The following is a 14,668-nucleotide window of genomic DNA, read 5'->3' on the forward strand; positions in this document are numbered from 1 at the left end:
CTCCTCCACCGAGAACGCCGCCACCATACACAAGACCTCCATACACACCACCTCCACAAACTCCTCCACCGAGAACACCGCCACCATACACAAGGCCTCCATACACACCACCTCCACAAACTCCTCCACCGAGAACACAACCTCCGTATTTACCACCTGTGAAGACTCCACCACCAAAAACACCGCCACCGTATATTCCGCCTCCTCGAACTCCTCCACCAAGAACACCACCCCCAAGAACACCACCACCTCCTCCACCTCCACCTAAAACTGCACCTTCTTATTTGCCTCCACTTCCAACAAGACCTCCTTATGTATCAAGGACAACAACACAAGGACCTATAGAATATGAAATTAAACCAATCGATACTGAATTTGGAAGGTATACTACGAAAACATCTACTCGTTTAACTACAAGACCTACGCCAAGAATTACTACACAATATACTACGCGACCTATTCCTCAAATAAGTACGCGAGTCACTGCTCAGCCATCTACTTACCTTCCGCCTTATTCTGAGCCATCCACCAGATATACCCCAACTATATATACAACGACCAAATACACTTCACCGACGACCAGATATACTCCACCGACGACTAGAAACACCTACACCCCGACAATTACAACCAGATATACTACCACTCCTATCACTACAAGATATACTCCATCTATAAGAACGACATTTTCGACGTATAGTCCGACTACGCCTGTCTATTCATCGACCATTCCGTCAACTTTTACTCCACCTCGACCACCACCGTATCTTCCGCCGTCAACCCCAAGACCAGTATATCCAACTGTGACGCCACCACCGCCACCTGATCCTATTTTCAGCATTACACCCAGCACGCCAACTTTGCCGCCACCAACCGGAAGGCCTGCACCACCTCCAACACTGCCGCCTACAACACCCAGGCCAACTTTAGGATATAATTATCCGATTCCCGATATTCCGTTTGAAACTCGCAAACGATGAAAATAACATGGGCTGACATGAGCAGCTTGCAACGCGTCACGTTACCGATTAATAAAATCTTAAATATTAGTATGTATAATATTAATATTAGCAAGATTATTTAATGGTTGATGTAGGTAACGCTGAATCCTCCGCCAGATACTTAGAGTATCATCTTTTTTATATCATTTTCGCCATACTATTTTTTCTAAATAAAAATTTACTCGGCCAACGTACGAATGTCTTTTTACATATGTAATAAGTATAGAAAAGGAATAAAAACTTTTAGAAGAATATACTTACATTACTTTTCCACTTTAACGTAAAATGTGTTTTTAATTTGATACAAAAAACATCGAAATTATTCCCAAATGAAATAATTTCCAAATGTTGCGTATTTTATAAAATTCAGCGATGCATTTAACGTGAAAATAAGGTATATAAAAATACACATACACACACACACACACACACACGCGCGCGCGCGCGCGCACGTACGCACTCACAAGATTGTATATGTATATACAATCAGTGAGAAGCATACATTTGTACATTTGGAAGCGTAATTATAATATATATACGTATAAAAAATTATAATTGCATAGTTTTATTTCGTTTCTTAAACAAACATACATCACGTACGCATTAAAATATGTTAAATCATAAAAATGTTTTATTTGACATATATGGATGTTTGATGTACACTACAATTTGGAAACACTATAAATTAAAAAATTGACATTTATAGGATTACTTTCTTAAATATATTCATAAAAATATGTTTTTAAGAATAATCCTTTAGTAACATTGAATATAAAGAATTATTTTATTGTTAAATAAATCAATTAAAAAGTGTTTCCAAACTTTTAGTTCGGAGTGTAAAATTATTAGTATCACAGTCGATATTTAATTATAGATTTTTTCATAATAATTACAAATATTTTTTTTTTAAAGAATATATTGAGTCAGTTTTTTCAAAGAAAAATTTTTATTTATAACTCGCAGCGATTTCTATAGATCACAATAAATTTCTATAGATTTATACACATAAGTACCTATTCTATATAATAAACGTATTAAAATCCTCACTGCAAGTCCGATTGCTTTCTATTATTCCTGATACTTGTGTATAGACACTTGTGACAGTGCATATCACTAGGGTAAGAAATTACGGTGTCGCTTTGACGAATGAGTGGACGAAAATGGAACGTTAGTAGCGTATTTAGCAGGTCAAGCACCGGAACGGTGAGAGATTTTCCTTGCATGTATGCTCCGGTGGCACTCGAGTCCTGGCATCGAAATAAGTAGCCCATAACCACCTGCCTTCTACTTACCATAACGAGCCTCCCCCACAAACAAAGGAAATCTCCACGGCACTGATAGAATCACTAAGTGAAAACTGCGTGCCGAGAAATGCTTGATCATTAGTTGCGTAGGGAGCATCGAAAGAGTAACGTCGTGTGCTCTATATAGTTGTTTGTATAGTTTGAAATAGCAAATTATTGGATTAAAAAAGTCTAAGTCGGTCCTAAAATAGTACCATTGGGCTAAAACAGTCTTCTTCTTCGTTTGTCAAAATAATCATTGCCGACGAACACCTGTCGTTCGCGTTTACAACTGACCGCAATGGCAAAGTGAAACGAATCGACAAATTCGAGGCATGTCAACGGTAAGCTGATTAATTAAGCTCAGTATCATCCTAATGTGTAATCGTAAAGGATATCAGTCACCAGACTTCTCAGAAGGCGATGATTGAAACTGGCAGGAGATCCGCCATAAGTACATCTGAGCTAGGACTTTATTCTGATCGCGGTGATCGATATAACAGGAGTCGTTACGGTTTAATTGTGAGAAAACTTGCGATCGGAGTTATGATGGTGGTAACGGTAATACTGGTGAGTAATCGAGTGTGCAGAATTATTAATTAATTATTTGTTACATTTGTCAAGTGTTAGAAAATATTTTAGGAGACAACTGAAGCTTATAACTGAATTTATAACCGGAGCTCATAATTAAAGCGGAAAAATTAAAGTAGAAAAATTAAAAAAGAACATAATCGGTATTGCCATAATTACATGACAAATAATTTTAATTACTGTATTTATTGAATATATTTATGTTTTTTTTTTTACATATTTTCATAATCAATATATCTTTTTTCGTTATATAAATATGGAGATATTCTTTGATTACATCTGTCGTGACATAATAATAATTCTGATTGACAAGAAAGCATTAATGTCATATTACAAATACCTTGTTAACATTTGGCTACTTGGCGCTCGCAACAATCTTGAAATCATTCCATTTCTGTTGTTTTTCAAATGTCAAACAAAAACAAGTAATGCTGGCGAGCGTTGCGAGCCCAAAATGGGACGCACGCAACCATATTTGAGTGACACGTAAAATTGATGGCCTCGTCACTGATTTGTGAATGAGAGACAGTTTCTATCCAATTAAAGATGATTTTATTAAATATTTAAAACATTGAATAAACAATATAAATTATATTAAACATTAACAATGAAAACATTAACAATGAAATTTTAAAATAATACACTAGATTTATTCAGTTTAATGCCAAAATTAGTTCAATCTAAGTATTAAAGTAAAGTTAAATCTTCAGGATTAGGAATATGAAATAATGAATTACAATTGAATAAATGAAGGGATGTGTACATATATTATTTCATTAAATTATATTATTCATCTCCGTTCATATCTTACAATCGATGATTTCGCTATGTTTTATCGTACAATTTGTGTCGGACGATGACCTTGCACATCGAAAAATCTGTTGATTCGCGAAGCATCCTGTTTCGCACGATTTTATTACACGTGCCTCTGAGATGACGATAATCAAAGAGTACGGAATTTTTCGTGAGTTTCTTCCACGCGCGAAGAACAATAAGCATAATTATAGTTTGCACGTTTTCTCCGGTGATTAATGTTGAAGACGTGTGTGGAATTGTAATTTCACCGTGAATCTTTGGGTATCCCTTCCATGCATGGGGAGTCAAGCGAGCGAAGATTTCTATACGCTTCACATATAGGGCGTTAACTGTGTTTCGGTATAGATTAACCATCGTCTGCCAGTTGGGAACATGGGTTAATTGCACCTTTGTTGTTTTAAAAGCTGTATATATAAATATCATTCGCTGATTTATAAATTGTTAATTGTACAATTGTACAATTTCGCCTTCACTCAATTTTGCAATCACTCATTTTCTTTCTATGGTGAAACTGGACATTGAATTTTTTAATGTCAATTAAGAACTAACAATGCTGCTCTCAAAAGTAGCGTAATGTTAACATTTAGTTAACTAAAATTTTACAAAATGAATTAAATTTTATCTTATTTAGTAGATATTAAAAACAATAATTTTATTAAAAAATAGCTTGATATTATAAAAAAAAATAGTATATTTATGTTTGTGTTAAAACCGATTATTATTAAAATGTTTGTATTAAATTTTTAATACTCGAGTATTAATTTATCATGACATTTGAATGATTTTTATGTTAAATTAATATTTAACATTTTCATATTTTTTGTTTTAATTTTTACATATATGTGTTATTTCCTAACATATTTATCTTAAGTTGAATTAACACAATTTGAATAAATCATTTAGTTTAATATCATCGTAGGTGGCGATATTTATGTACGATTTTACGTCCGCCACGACGGGGAACAGTAAAATCAATCAGGAAACAAAACATATATACATACTACAGAATGCTCTCAAAAAATCACCAAATCTCTCGAAAAAGCCTATTAACTCCACGAATTTGTACGAAGTCATGGTTAATCGTACGAGCGATCTTTTAATGGAAGATCGCTCGGACGATGAGAACTATGAAAGTCTCATTCAACGGAATACAACAGGCGATATAATACCAGCCGAGACACGCATCGTGACAGCGAATGGGCCCGAGATGAGAACGCAGAATCTGCAAAATTTCAAGCAACGGAAGAGAGTGCTGAAATCCATAGAAGATGCCAATGAAAATGAAGAACCCGAGTCCAAGCAATTGTTCGATAATCATGCGATTGTTTATCGTGTGAGACAGAGGTGAACTACATATCATCGTGCATTAAAAGAAAAGTATTTGTGGATGTAATAATTTAGTCATTTTTCGGGGACAGTCATCTATTTTTTTTAGTATATAAATCTATATAGCACAGAAGTTTGCAGCAACATTTGAAATGTTACTGCGTATTGCTGGAATGTTAAAATTGTTGCTGTAATATTGCTGAAATGATCTGTACTGTACAGAGAATTATAAATGTAAATGTTATCTCTAAGAAAAATTTAATACTATAAATATATTAAATCGGATGGTAAATTTATTTTTAATATTATTAGTGATTTTAATATTTTAAATAAGTAATTAATTACTAATCAACTTACAGTATTAAATTTCTCTAAAAAGGGATTACTAACATTATAACAACAAAAATATAAAAAAATAGTGCTTCTAGTTATAACTATTTTACCACATAATTATAGTCATAAATATCAAAAACTTGTCTCTCAGTATGATTAATCTCAACGATTACCTTAATGGCATAGCTAATTTCTTTGACTCGTCATTCATCAAAATCAATTATTAAGAACCGAAAATTTTTTTTTATTTAACAACAGATAACGATTTGTAAGTGTCCATTTGGCAAAATATTACGACCTTCGCACAATGCAACGCGGAAGAATTAGCATATCGCGCAAATGGATGTTATATTGATGACTCGATTCTCCCATCAATAAACCCGAAAATATGAATATCATTGACATCATTTTTATGATAATACAGGGAATACTTTCTACGTTAGGTAACATTGTGTCATTGCGCGCCAAGTTGATTCTACATATAAATTGCACATTGCACAGACTCTCTCACCGACAGCATCATTCACCACTTACTTACATTTCATCGTGACGTGTAAAGAAAGAGAGAGCCGATCATAATGATATCGCAAAAATTTATATAACGCGTCAGGTAATTTTTACGCACTGGTCAGACTGACATGGGTAGTTCTTCATCAATTTGGCAGATACAAACATCCGGATATGGACGAGAATGTGAGCACGGAGGAGCTGGCGCGACCCACGCCGTTTCACTGGGAATTCAAGACGCCGCATCCGACGTCGTTCAAACGGCCAAGATATCCACAGTTGACGCAATACCGATACCCGTACGCATCCAGAAGCATCCAGGACATCATCAAGTATCTGACAAACAATGCCGAGATGCCGAATCACGGCATCAAATTTACCGGTGTCTACATGAATCCGAAGAAGTATGATTTGATCCCCGATATGGAGGAGATGATGTCCAACAGCGATAAATCGGAGGAAATCGAGACACCTCCATCATATCCGATCAAATCGGCGGTGTATAATAACGATCCTTTTTACCAATATAAACCGAAACATCCAGCTGATGTTAATCTTTTAGCTACATCTAATGTGAGGTTTGTAAAATGGAAATTATTATAATTTGTGAATCTAAGATAGTGAGAATATTAGATATTAATGTGGAAAAAACGATTTTGTTAAAATTATCTTAAAATTATAATATCTAAAATTTAAACAAATTTATAAGATTTGAAAATAATGTTAGACCATAAAAATAATTATATATCTTGTTGAGAAACAAAAAAATTGAATCGGGTAAATGAGTTAGTTTTCACATATAATGTAGTTTACAATGTGATGAATAAAGCTGTCATAAATACAAGACTCAGTACAATTTTTTAATTACAGTACACATTGAAAGTGTAAAACTTGTGCTCTCAAAGCACTTTTTACATTATAAGTGAAAACTTGTTCTACCTGATTTTTCATACAATTAATCTTTATTGCATTGTGTTATTATATTACACAAAAGTTAATTAATACATTTATGAGAAGATCGAATGATATTGAATAATAGTATTGGACATAAGAATTGTTTAAGATACTACACATACTAACATTTTAAGTAATTATGTTATCATACCAGCTGTCAAATATTACCCAATTTTATCCTAATATTTATTTAAAATACTAATCAAATTAATTTTTTTTAGGTTCTCTCCGACTGGAGTACATCGATACAGCCCTTATTATGATCCTGTATATTCTCGACCTTTAATCACTTACAACAAACCTATCATAACGGAATCACAGTATGAAACCACCGGCTCTTACTCGACAAACACTTTAACAAAGAATCGAAAACCAAAACCGTTCAGCGTGATGCTTGACATCTATCCTATTACCGATCTCGTGGAGCAAAATAAGAAGACAAGTTGGACCAGACCGCAATCGTCTATAGATGATTACGATTTCAGAAGACCCGTTCAATATCGTGGGCCAAAATTTTATGCGTCATCCCCGCAACCTATACCTCTCCTAGGTGGACCTAGTCCTACACCTGTATCAGAAGAAGAAGAAAGAAAACAAATGATATTTCATTTAAACTTATATCCTCGAAGAAAGAATAAAATTGACAGGTGCGGTTCTGAACTTATTGCTGATCATCTTTAGTTCTTATCATTTTGTCGATTAAAGCTACTTAAAAAAACTGAAAGTGAAAATGTTGCTTAGAATTTTTATACAAATTGATCTTTTTAGAAATACTGAGAAATCCTTATATTTTTTTCTTAGAATTTTTCATGTATATAAATTATGAAATATTCTAAAATTTCTATGATTTTTTATTTTATAAATTTCTTTTCTGTTTTATAATTTTTTTCAAATTTAATAAAATTTTATTAGAAATTAGAATAAAGAATCTTATAAAATATTTCAGAATTCACATATATAAAAAATTCTAGCAAAAATTTAGATTTTGTTGGAACTTATAAAAAACGAGTATCAATTTGTATTAAAAAATGTAAGAATTTTCTAAAAAGTTATAAAATTATTTAAATATAAAAAAATTGATATAAAAATTCTGAAAAATTAAAAAATTAAAATTATATTTAAAAATCTCTGAAAAAAATCTTTACTTATAGAATAAACTTAAAATTTGTCTTGTAAATTGTAACTTAAAATAATTGCTTCAATCTCATATTTATCGCAGAAAAATTGAAAATACTTGATGTCTTTGTAAAAAAATGCATTTAATATTTTTAATGTATTTAATATTTTTAATTTGATTTCTAGGAATGATATCATACACAAATCAAAATCGATGGAACCTGAGGAGCGGCAAGAATTTGCGAAGAAAATAATGTCTCCCTTAGAATTGATCACCAAACATTTAACTGATCATTCCACGGTTGAGGAGTCGAAGTTCATAAAGAATTCAGATATAGCCAGTCTTCCAATATCGCGATATCACGAGATGAGTTTGGACGAAAAGAACGAGAGAAATGGGGATCTTGTATCGTATAATGATTCAGAAATTTATTCAGATTTGGTTAACAGCGATGGTATCGTAGGAGATTCTATCGTACCTCTCAATCATAAACTAAGCATCGACGAAGATTATGTCAGCACAGAGAATTATGAAATTAATGCGCAAAAATTGATCGAGACTACAGAGAAAGATCGTGCGAATTGCGACAACGCAACGATGATTGATAGATCGAAAGCCAACACAAATAAAAGTATTGATCTTTTGAAGGATATTGAAGGATATTGATATCGTTTAAGGTTTTAGTCTCTTACGCTGAAATTAAAAATATAGTTACTAAAGACGTGATTCGTGAGAAAAGATTATCAAATATCTCTTGATAATTCAATATGCTAGACATTTTAATGTCATATAAACGAAAAATTTTACATGTCGCTATCTCACTTGAATCACAGACCGTATGTCTAATGTAATTGTTATTGTACTTCGTTTTGAAATATATTTTTGTAGTTCTTCTATTGTGCTTTTTTTAATCGTAACAATCAATGAAAATGACCCAATTAGGATCGAAACGTTTGTTAAAATAAATTTTTTGATAATTTAGCATTTTTTGATAATTTATTAAGATCTTGCTTGGCTCGTAGTCCTATTTTTATTATATTAAATAAAATCTTTTAATTTATTGCAGTTGAAAAGTTTAACTAAGTAATTTGAATAAACGTTTTAACACAAATTAATGTTTTAATTCTTATTGAATCTCGTTTTTGAGTTTTAATTTTTGACAATTTTAAGAATTTGAATTTAGAATTTTACTTATTTTATATAAAATAAATAATATTGACTTACAAAAATTTTATTTCTCAACATTTAAATGCTAATTTTTATATATATTAATTATTAAAAAAGAATATAATAAAAAGTCGCTAACTCGTAATGAAGCATGTATCTCGATAAGGTAATATGGAGATTTCAACTAGGTTTAATAATCGAGCAACAAACATTCATTAATCACCGATGCTGATCGTTTCTATTATATACTAAGCATTTTTGATAAAAAGAATCAATATGCTTTTCATATAATCAGACAAGCATTTAAATATCATGTTTATGATCTGTTTAAATTTAGCCAAGCAAGCTTCCTTGCCTTGACATTTTCATCAAAGACATTCGGAAATTTTTCGTGATCTTTAGGGAGATATTCTTAGAGATAGTCTTAATAGAGAATTGCTTCATAGGCCATTGTGACGTTGGATGTACATTTAGAAGATGAGAATAGCAAAACAATTGAAGAAAGTTATTAATCAAGAAATTACATTGTATATACAGAGTGATTTAGGATAAAATTTGTTTTGTTTGTCTTTAAAATATTCCTGATTTAATTCTAAGATGATTTTTCCTTTGCTAAAATTTTGCAGAAAGATTTTTTGATAGTATAAATTTTTATTATTTCAGACAATTCTTTAATAGATAAGCAACTTTTAATATATAAAAATTGATTCTATTGTATGTATTATATGTAATTTGAAAAAATTTATAACATGTTTATAAATTATTTGTCACAAATATAAATAGATAGTTATCATATTAACATTTAAATAAATAATGAACAAAACTAATTTATACAAACTTGAAAATGTATATATTGTCGACTGTAAAATGTACAATTTCATTTTATCTTAAATACGAATATATATATATATAATGTTACATTATATTACAACACACAGAAAAACGCATTTTAACTTCTTAACAATATCACAAGTACAGTATAAATAAAATATACAATTCTAAATTCTTTCTCTTTTCCTCTTCTTTGTCGAGAGTTTATAGTTATATATTTTACTTATATATTAGACTTGTAATTCTATGCTATTATCTAATCTTAAAATTACGTAAAGATAACATATTGTCAAATTTTACAAGCCATATACTTCTTTATATGGACGCGTCTTAAATCAATACTTTTTACATTATGAATAGTACCAGCGAACTCTTCTTTCTCTGCAAGTTCATAAATTACATATTGTCTAATAATTTTGTAACTTACGATGCATCTTTTTCACCATATTATTTCATTTTATTATTATTATATCTATAAAATCTGCTGAGATTACGTTAAAAAAAGTTGGATTTAAAAAAATTTTATCAGAAAACATTTTTAATTAATTTTTTCTCAGCAATTTTACATTATTTTTTAGATATATTATTTTTTAAATATTAACATGATTTCATTAAAATAAAATTTTAATTAATTTTAGAAACGTTTCTGTTACAAAACTGGCTTTTGTTTAATAATTGAGTTTTTGTTTACAATTTACTTCTAAATATATTTCGTCTAAGAAAAAATTTATATAATTCATAGAGACAATTCTCTAATATTGCTCTGAACTTTTACGTTCTCGAACCCAGCGTACTTGGATGATAAAGCGTCGTATCGGCTCCCCATTCGTATGGGCCTTCATGTGGACCCAATGTGATCATCGTGCCAGGTCCCAAAGTTGTATGCGATCCAGAACTGACCATAGCTGGTCCGGAAGAGACATAACTGAGAGGTGGTCGCGGTTGATCGCGCAAACGCGCGTGTTTTACTTGCCGTTTATATCTGAAAAAGAAATAATTCAATTTTTTTTATCCAACGTTTTATTTGTCAGTGAAATAAGAAAATACAATAAAAATTAATTATTACTTATAATAGTAAATAATTGTTGTTTATAATGATGAAATGATAATATTTGGATTTAAAAAAATTTTTTTTAATTTTTTAAAGTCGCGAAGTTAGATAAATCATATTCTGTACGATTATATATATGAACTACTAACTGTTAGCAATGTAACTAACAGATTGTCTTACTTGGCATGCATGCAACATAATGCACAACTGGAAATGATTGTAGCAATTCCGACGAGGACTGCAATAGCTAGGACCCAAATCTGCGTCATGGAGGCATCAGCGCGGGCTACCACGGCGGCACAATGCTGTACCTTCTCCACATGATATGTTCTATATACTTTCTTCAGCTCTTTATTCCTCGGATCAGTCAACAATGATCGCATCTCGTCCAAATCGTAAGACTCCTTGCCGACCATTTGAAAGCACGAACTGGTCGACGAAAAGTCCAGAGAGTTGTCTTCTTTCGAATAAAACTGCGTATCGTAGACGTTGACACTGATTGGCAGTGAAAGAGCCTGTTGAACCGCCTTCTCGAAATCTTCTAACGTCTTCCTGACTTCAACTGGCGGCTTCGAGAATACGAACTTCAGCATGTCGCGATCGCGCAACAGGAAAATCCTCACAGTGATGTTAGTCTCGCCTCCTGGCGTCAATGAGTTATTCGCCGACATGATCATCTCCATGAAACCGTCCGCGTATCCCGCCATGGAGCCTGTCGTCCTGAGCTCGCCGGTGCGTGAATTCAAAGACAGTTGCGACGGTATCTCCTTCTGTGACATGGAAGAATCAACTAGAGACGTAAAAGATACTCTACTCATGTTGTAGTTGATAGGTAACGCGCTAGAATCAGCGTCGTAAGCCTCCAACGTGATCAAACTGGTGTCAATTGGCACGTTCAAACGAACCCCCAAGGTTATATTATCCTTCTTGAAGTGCGGTTTATTGTCATCGATGTCCAGGACCTTGACAAGTACCTGTCTTTCCGAAGGATCCTGCTTGTTGTATGGTTTCGGCACTATGTCCGATTTTTTAAAAGAATATTTGAAACACTTCACGGTCAGTAAATGAAACTCGGCAGTTTCCCGATCGAGACGACCGTTCGATTTGATGATCGCGGAATTATTTTCTAGACGCTGCACAACAAAGAGCCCCGCCTCGTTCCCATATACGATCTCGTAACCGATCATCCCATTTTCATTAATATCTTCATCGACCGCTTCGATCACCCCAACTTTGGAACCTACCGGCATTTCTTCTAGGACATTCAACTCGATCGGTGGACTATCTAGACTGCGTTTGAAGTGCGGTTTGTGATCATCGATATCATTCACGATCACTTGGAGCACTCTGGTTGCCTGCTGTGGCGGCTCGCCGAGGTCCTGTGCTACCAAGATCAGCGTGTAGCTGTCTTTAGTCTCCCTATCAAGTAACTTGCGTGTGCTGATCAATCCGGTATCGCTGTTAATCCTGAAGGCACTCGCATCTTTACCGAAATTACCGTCCTCCAGAAAACGGAAAGTGATTCTGCCATTTGGCAAATTCGGGTCGTCTGGATCGGATGCTACCACTTGGAACACCGGACTGCCAACAGTGGAGTTCTCCGCGATGTAAGCTACTTCCTCCAACGTCGGCCTAATGAACAGTGGCACGCCGTCATTGCTTACTACGTCACCAATGTACAAGATAAGATTCACATCGGAATACAAAGCTGGCTCGCCATTGTCCTGCGCTCGCACTCGCATGTTGTACGGTTCGGTCCTGCCTTTGCCAGTCAATGCTCGCGCCGAATATATCTCGCCAGTCGTATGATTTATTTTAAACAATCCTAAAAATATCAATCGCACAATTAATTTTGCTTTATACATATACAATATTATCAATTTATTTTGTTATAAAAAAGAAATTAGATTTTATTTTACTAAGAGAAAATAATGTTGCAATTGTATATATTATTATATAATATATAATAATATATAATATAATATATATTATATATATTAATAATATATTAATATTATAATTAATAATTATAATTAATAATATATTAATAATATATATATTAATAATATATAATATAATATATATATATAATATATATTTAATTACAATTTATAATGCAATTTATAATATAATTTTTGGTGTTAACTATATATTTTTTTAATAGCGCTATAAATATAATAATTATTATTAATAATATAACATTAATAATATAACAATGATAATTATAAAAACGAAATTCCTATAATTTTAACTAATAACTATAATTATTTTACTATGCAACTGTAGTCACACAAATATCAAACATTCAATGCACAATTATTCATTCTTCTTCACGATTATTTAAAATAACTTCTAAAATAACACTAATTTTAAATTACACGACACTGTTTATACCTCGGAAAACTAATATTGTAGTTAATATTATAATAACACTTTGATCTTACCATTAGCTTCACCTTCGTCGATAATCTCAAAGTTGATCGCCCCGCCTTCGTCTTCGTCCGGGTCGGTAGCCGTGATGTTCACTACACTGATTCCCACAGGTGCATTCTCCGGAATCACTGCAGTGTAAGATTCCTGTTCGAAGCTAGGAGCGTTATCGTTAACATCGAGAACGTCGATTGTCACTAAGACTCGACTACTCCGTTGCTCAGCACCACCTTGGGGCATGTCTGATGCCACGACATAAAAACGCAACACCGATTGTTTTTCTCTGTCGAGAGTCGTGTTTGCGGTGATCTAAAAGTTATTTCTTTCATTATTTATTCTGATAAACTATAAAAACTACATAATTTTCACAAATTATTTCGATCATTGAATTTTGAACATTAAATTTTAAATATTAAACCTAATTGTAAACCTAAAAGATATCTAAAAAAAAAATTTTGTAATATCTTTTAGATTTAACGTTTAAAATTTACGTTAATTTTTAAAGAATTGAATTTTTCAGATATTGTTTAAGCTAATATTTTGATGTATTAGAATATAATCTCTTTATATATTAGAATATAAATTAAGACATATATTATTAAAAATTATTAGGAGAGTTTTACTTGGATGTTGCCCATTATGGGATCCACTTCAAAGAGATTAGCGTTTTCTCCTGTCAAGGAGTATCTCACTTCGCCATATCCTCTTTGGACTTCCTGTTCAGTTTTAGAGCTGTCCATATCCAATGCCTGTACATTCAACACAATTTTCGAGGGTTTAGCTGATTCTAAGACAGAGATTTTATAATCCTTCTGCCCAAAAGTAGGAATATTGTCGTTGATATCGTGAATTTCGATGATTACATTGGCCTCCGACATCTTTCGCGTTATATCATAATCTCTGGCAAGCGCTCGTACTTTAAAGCGAATAAACTGAAATGATGTTTAAAATTTTACATCTTATACATAAAAAAAAAGAATATAAATTTAAAATTTGTTAATATTATTAAGATAAATAATCAAGCATCTTTAGATCAGAAATAATTCATTATCATAACATTACCATAATCTTGATAAAATTTTATTATTCTCATTATTCAATTTTTTTTTATTACAAAATCACTCTCTCTCTCTCTCTCTCTCTCTCTCTCTCTCTACTACTATATATATATATATATATACTACTACGTAACGTAAGTAACGTACTACTTACTTACTTACTTACTACTACTACTACTACTACTACTACTACTTACTACTAC

At 32.3% G+C, this 14,668-nt stretch overlaps 3 protein-coding genes across 3 annotated transcripts in view; 2 read left to right on the forward strand and 1 right to left on the reverse strand.

Moving 5' to 3' along the window:
• The window catches only part of LOC105624494 (extensin-like), a 3,162-nt gene extending 1,604 nt beyond the window's left edge, over nt 1–1,558 (forward strand). Inside the window, exon 4 of the mRNA XM_012205853.1 lies at nt 14–1,558. Coding sequence (XP_012061243.1) covers nt 14–980 — 967 coding nt within the window. The 3' untranslated portion in view covers nt 981–1,558. The remainder of the gene's footprint in view (nt 1–13) is intronic.
• Nucleotides 1,559–2,707: 1,149 nt separating this feature from the next.
• Nucleotides 2,708–8,594, forward strand: LOC105624495. The gene is made up of 5 exons (XM_012205854.1): nt 2,708–2,854; nt 4,611–5,035; nt 6,016–6,435; nt 7,033–7,458; nt 8,114–8,594. Exons 1-5 carry the CDS (start codon nt 2,708–2,710, stop codon nt 8,592–8,594), a joined length of 1,899 nt encoding a protein of 632 aa, XP_012061244.1.
• Nucleotides 8,595–10,446: 1,852 nt separating this feature from the next.
• The window catches only part of LOC105624483 (cadherin-87A), an 11,037-nt gene continuing 6,815 nt past the window's right edge, over nt 10,447–14,668 (reverse strand). The window contains exons 10-13 of the mRNA XM_012205842.1: nt 14,031–14,339; nt 13,422–13,716; nt 11,158–12,802; nt 10,447–10,908 (exon numbers count right to left, since the gene is read on the reverse strand). Of these exons, the coding sequence (XP_012061232.1) occupies nt 10,698–10,908; nt 11,158–12,802; nt 13,422–13,716; nt 14,031–14,339 (2,460 nt within the window). The 3' untranslated portion in view covers nt 10,447–10,697. The remainder of the gene's footprint in view (nt 10,909–11,157; nt 12,803–13,421; nt 13,717–14,030; nt 14,340–14,668) is intronic.

The sequence above is a fragment of the Atta cephalotes genome (genome assembly GCF_000143395.1).
Source record: "Atta cephalotes unplaced genomic scaffold scaffold00080, whole genome shotgun sequence".
NCBI classification, from domain to species: Eukaryota; Metazoa; Arthropoda; class Insecta; order Hymenoptera; family Formicidae; genus Atta; species Atta cephalotes.

Bases quoted from the DNA above. Each gene is read 5' to 3' on its own strand.
- LOC105624495 (XM_012205854.1), top strand. From the start codon at position 2,708: ATGATTGAAACTGGCAGGAGATCCGCCATAAGTACATCTGAGCTAGGA. The intron at 2,855-4,610 runs GTGAGTAATCGA...ATATCATCGTAG, and splicing joins TGGTGGTAACGGTAATACTG to GTGGCGATATTTATGTACGA. The intron at 6,436-7,032 runs GTTTGTAAAATG...AATTTTTTTTAG, and splicing joins TTAGCTACATCTAATGTGAG to GTTCTCTCCGACTGGAGTAC.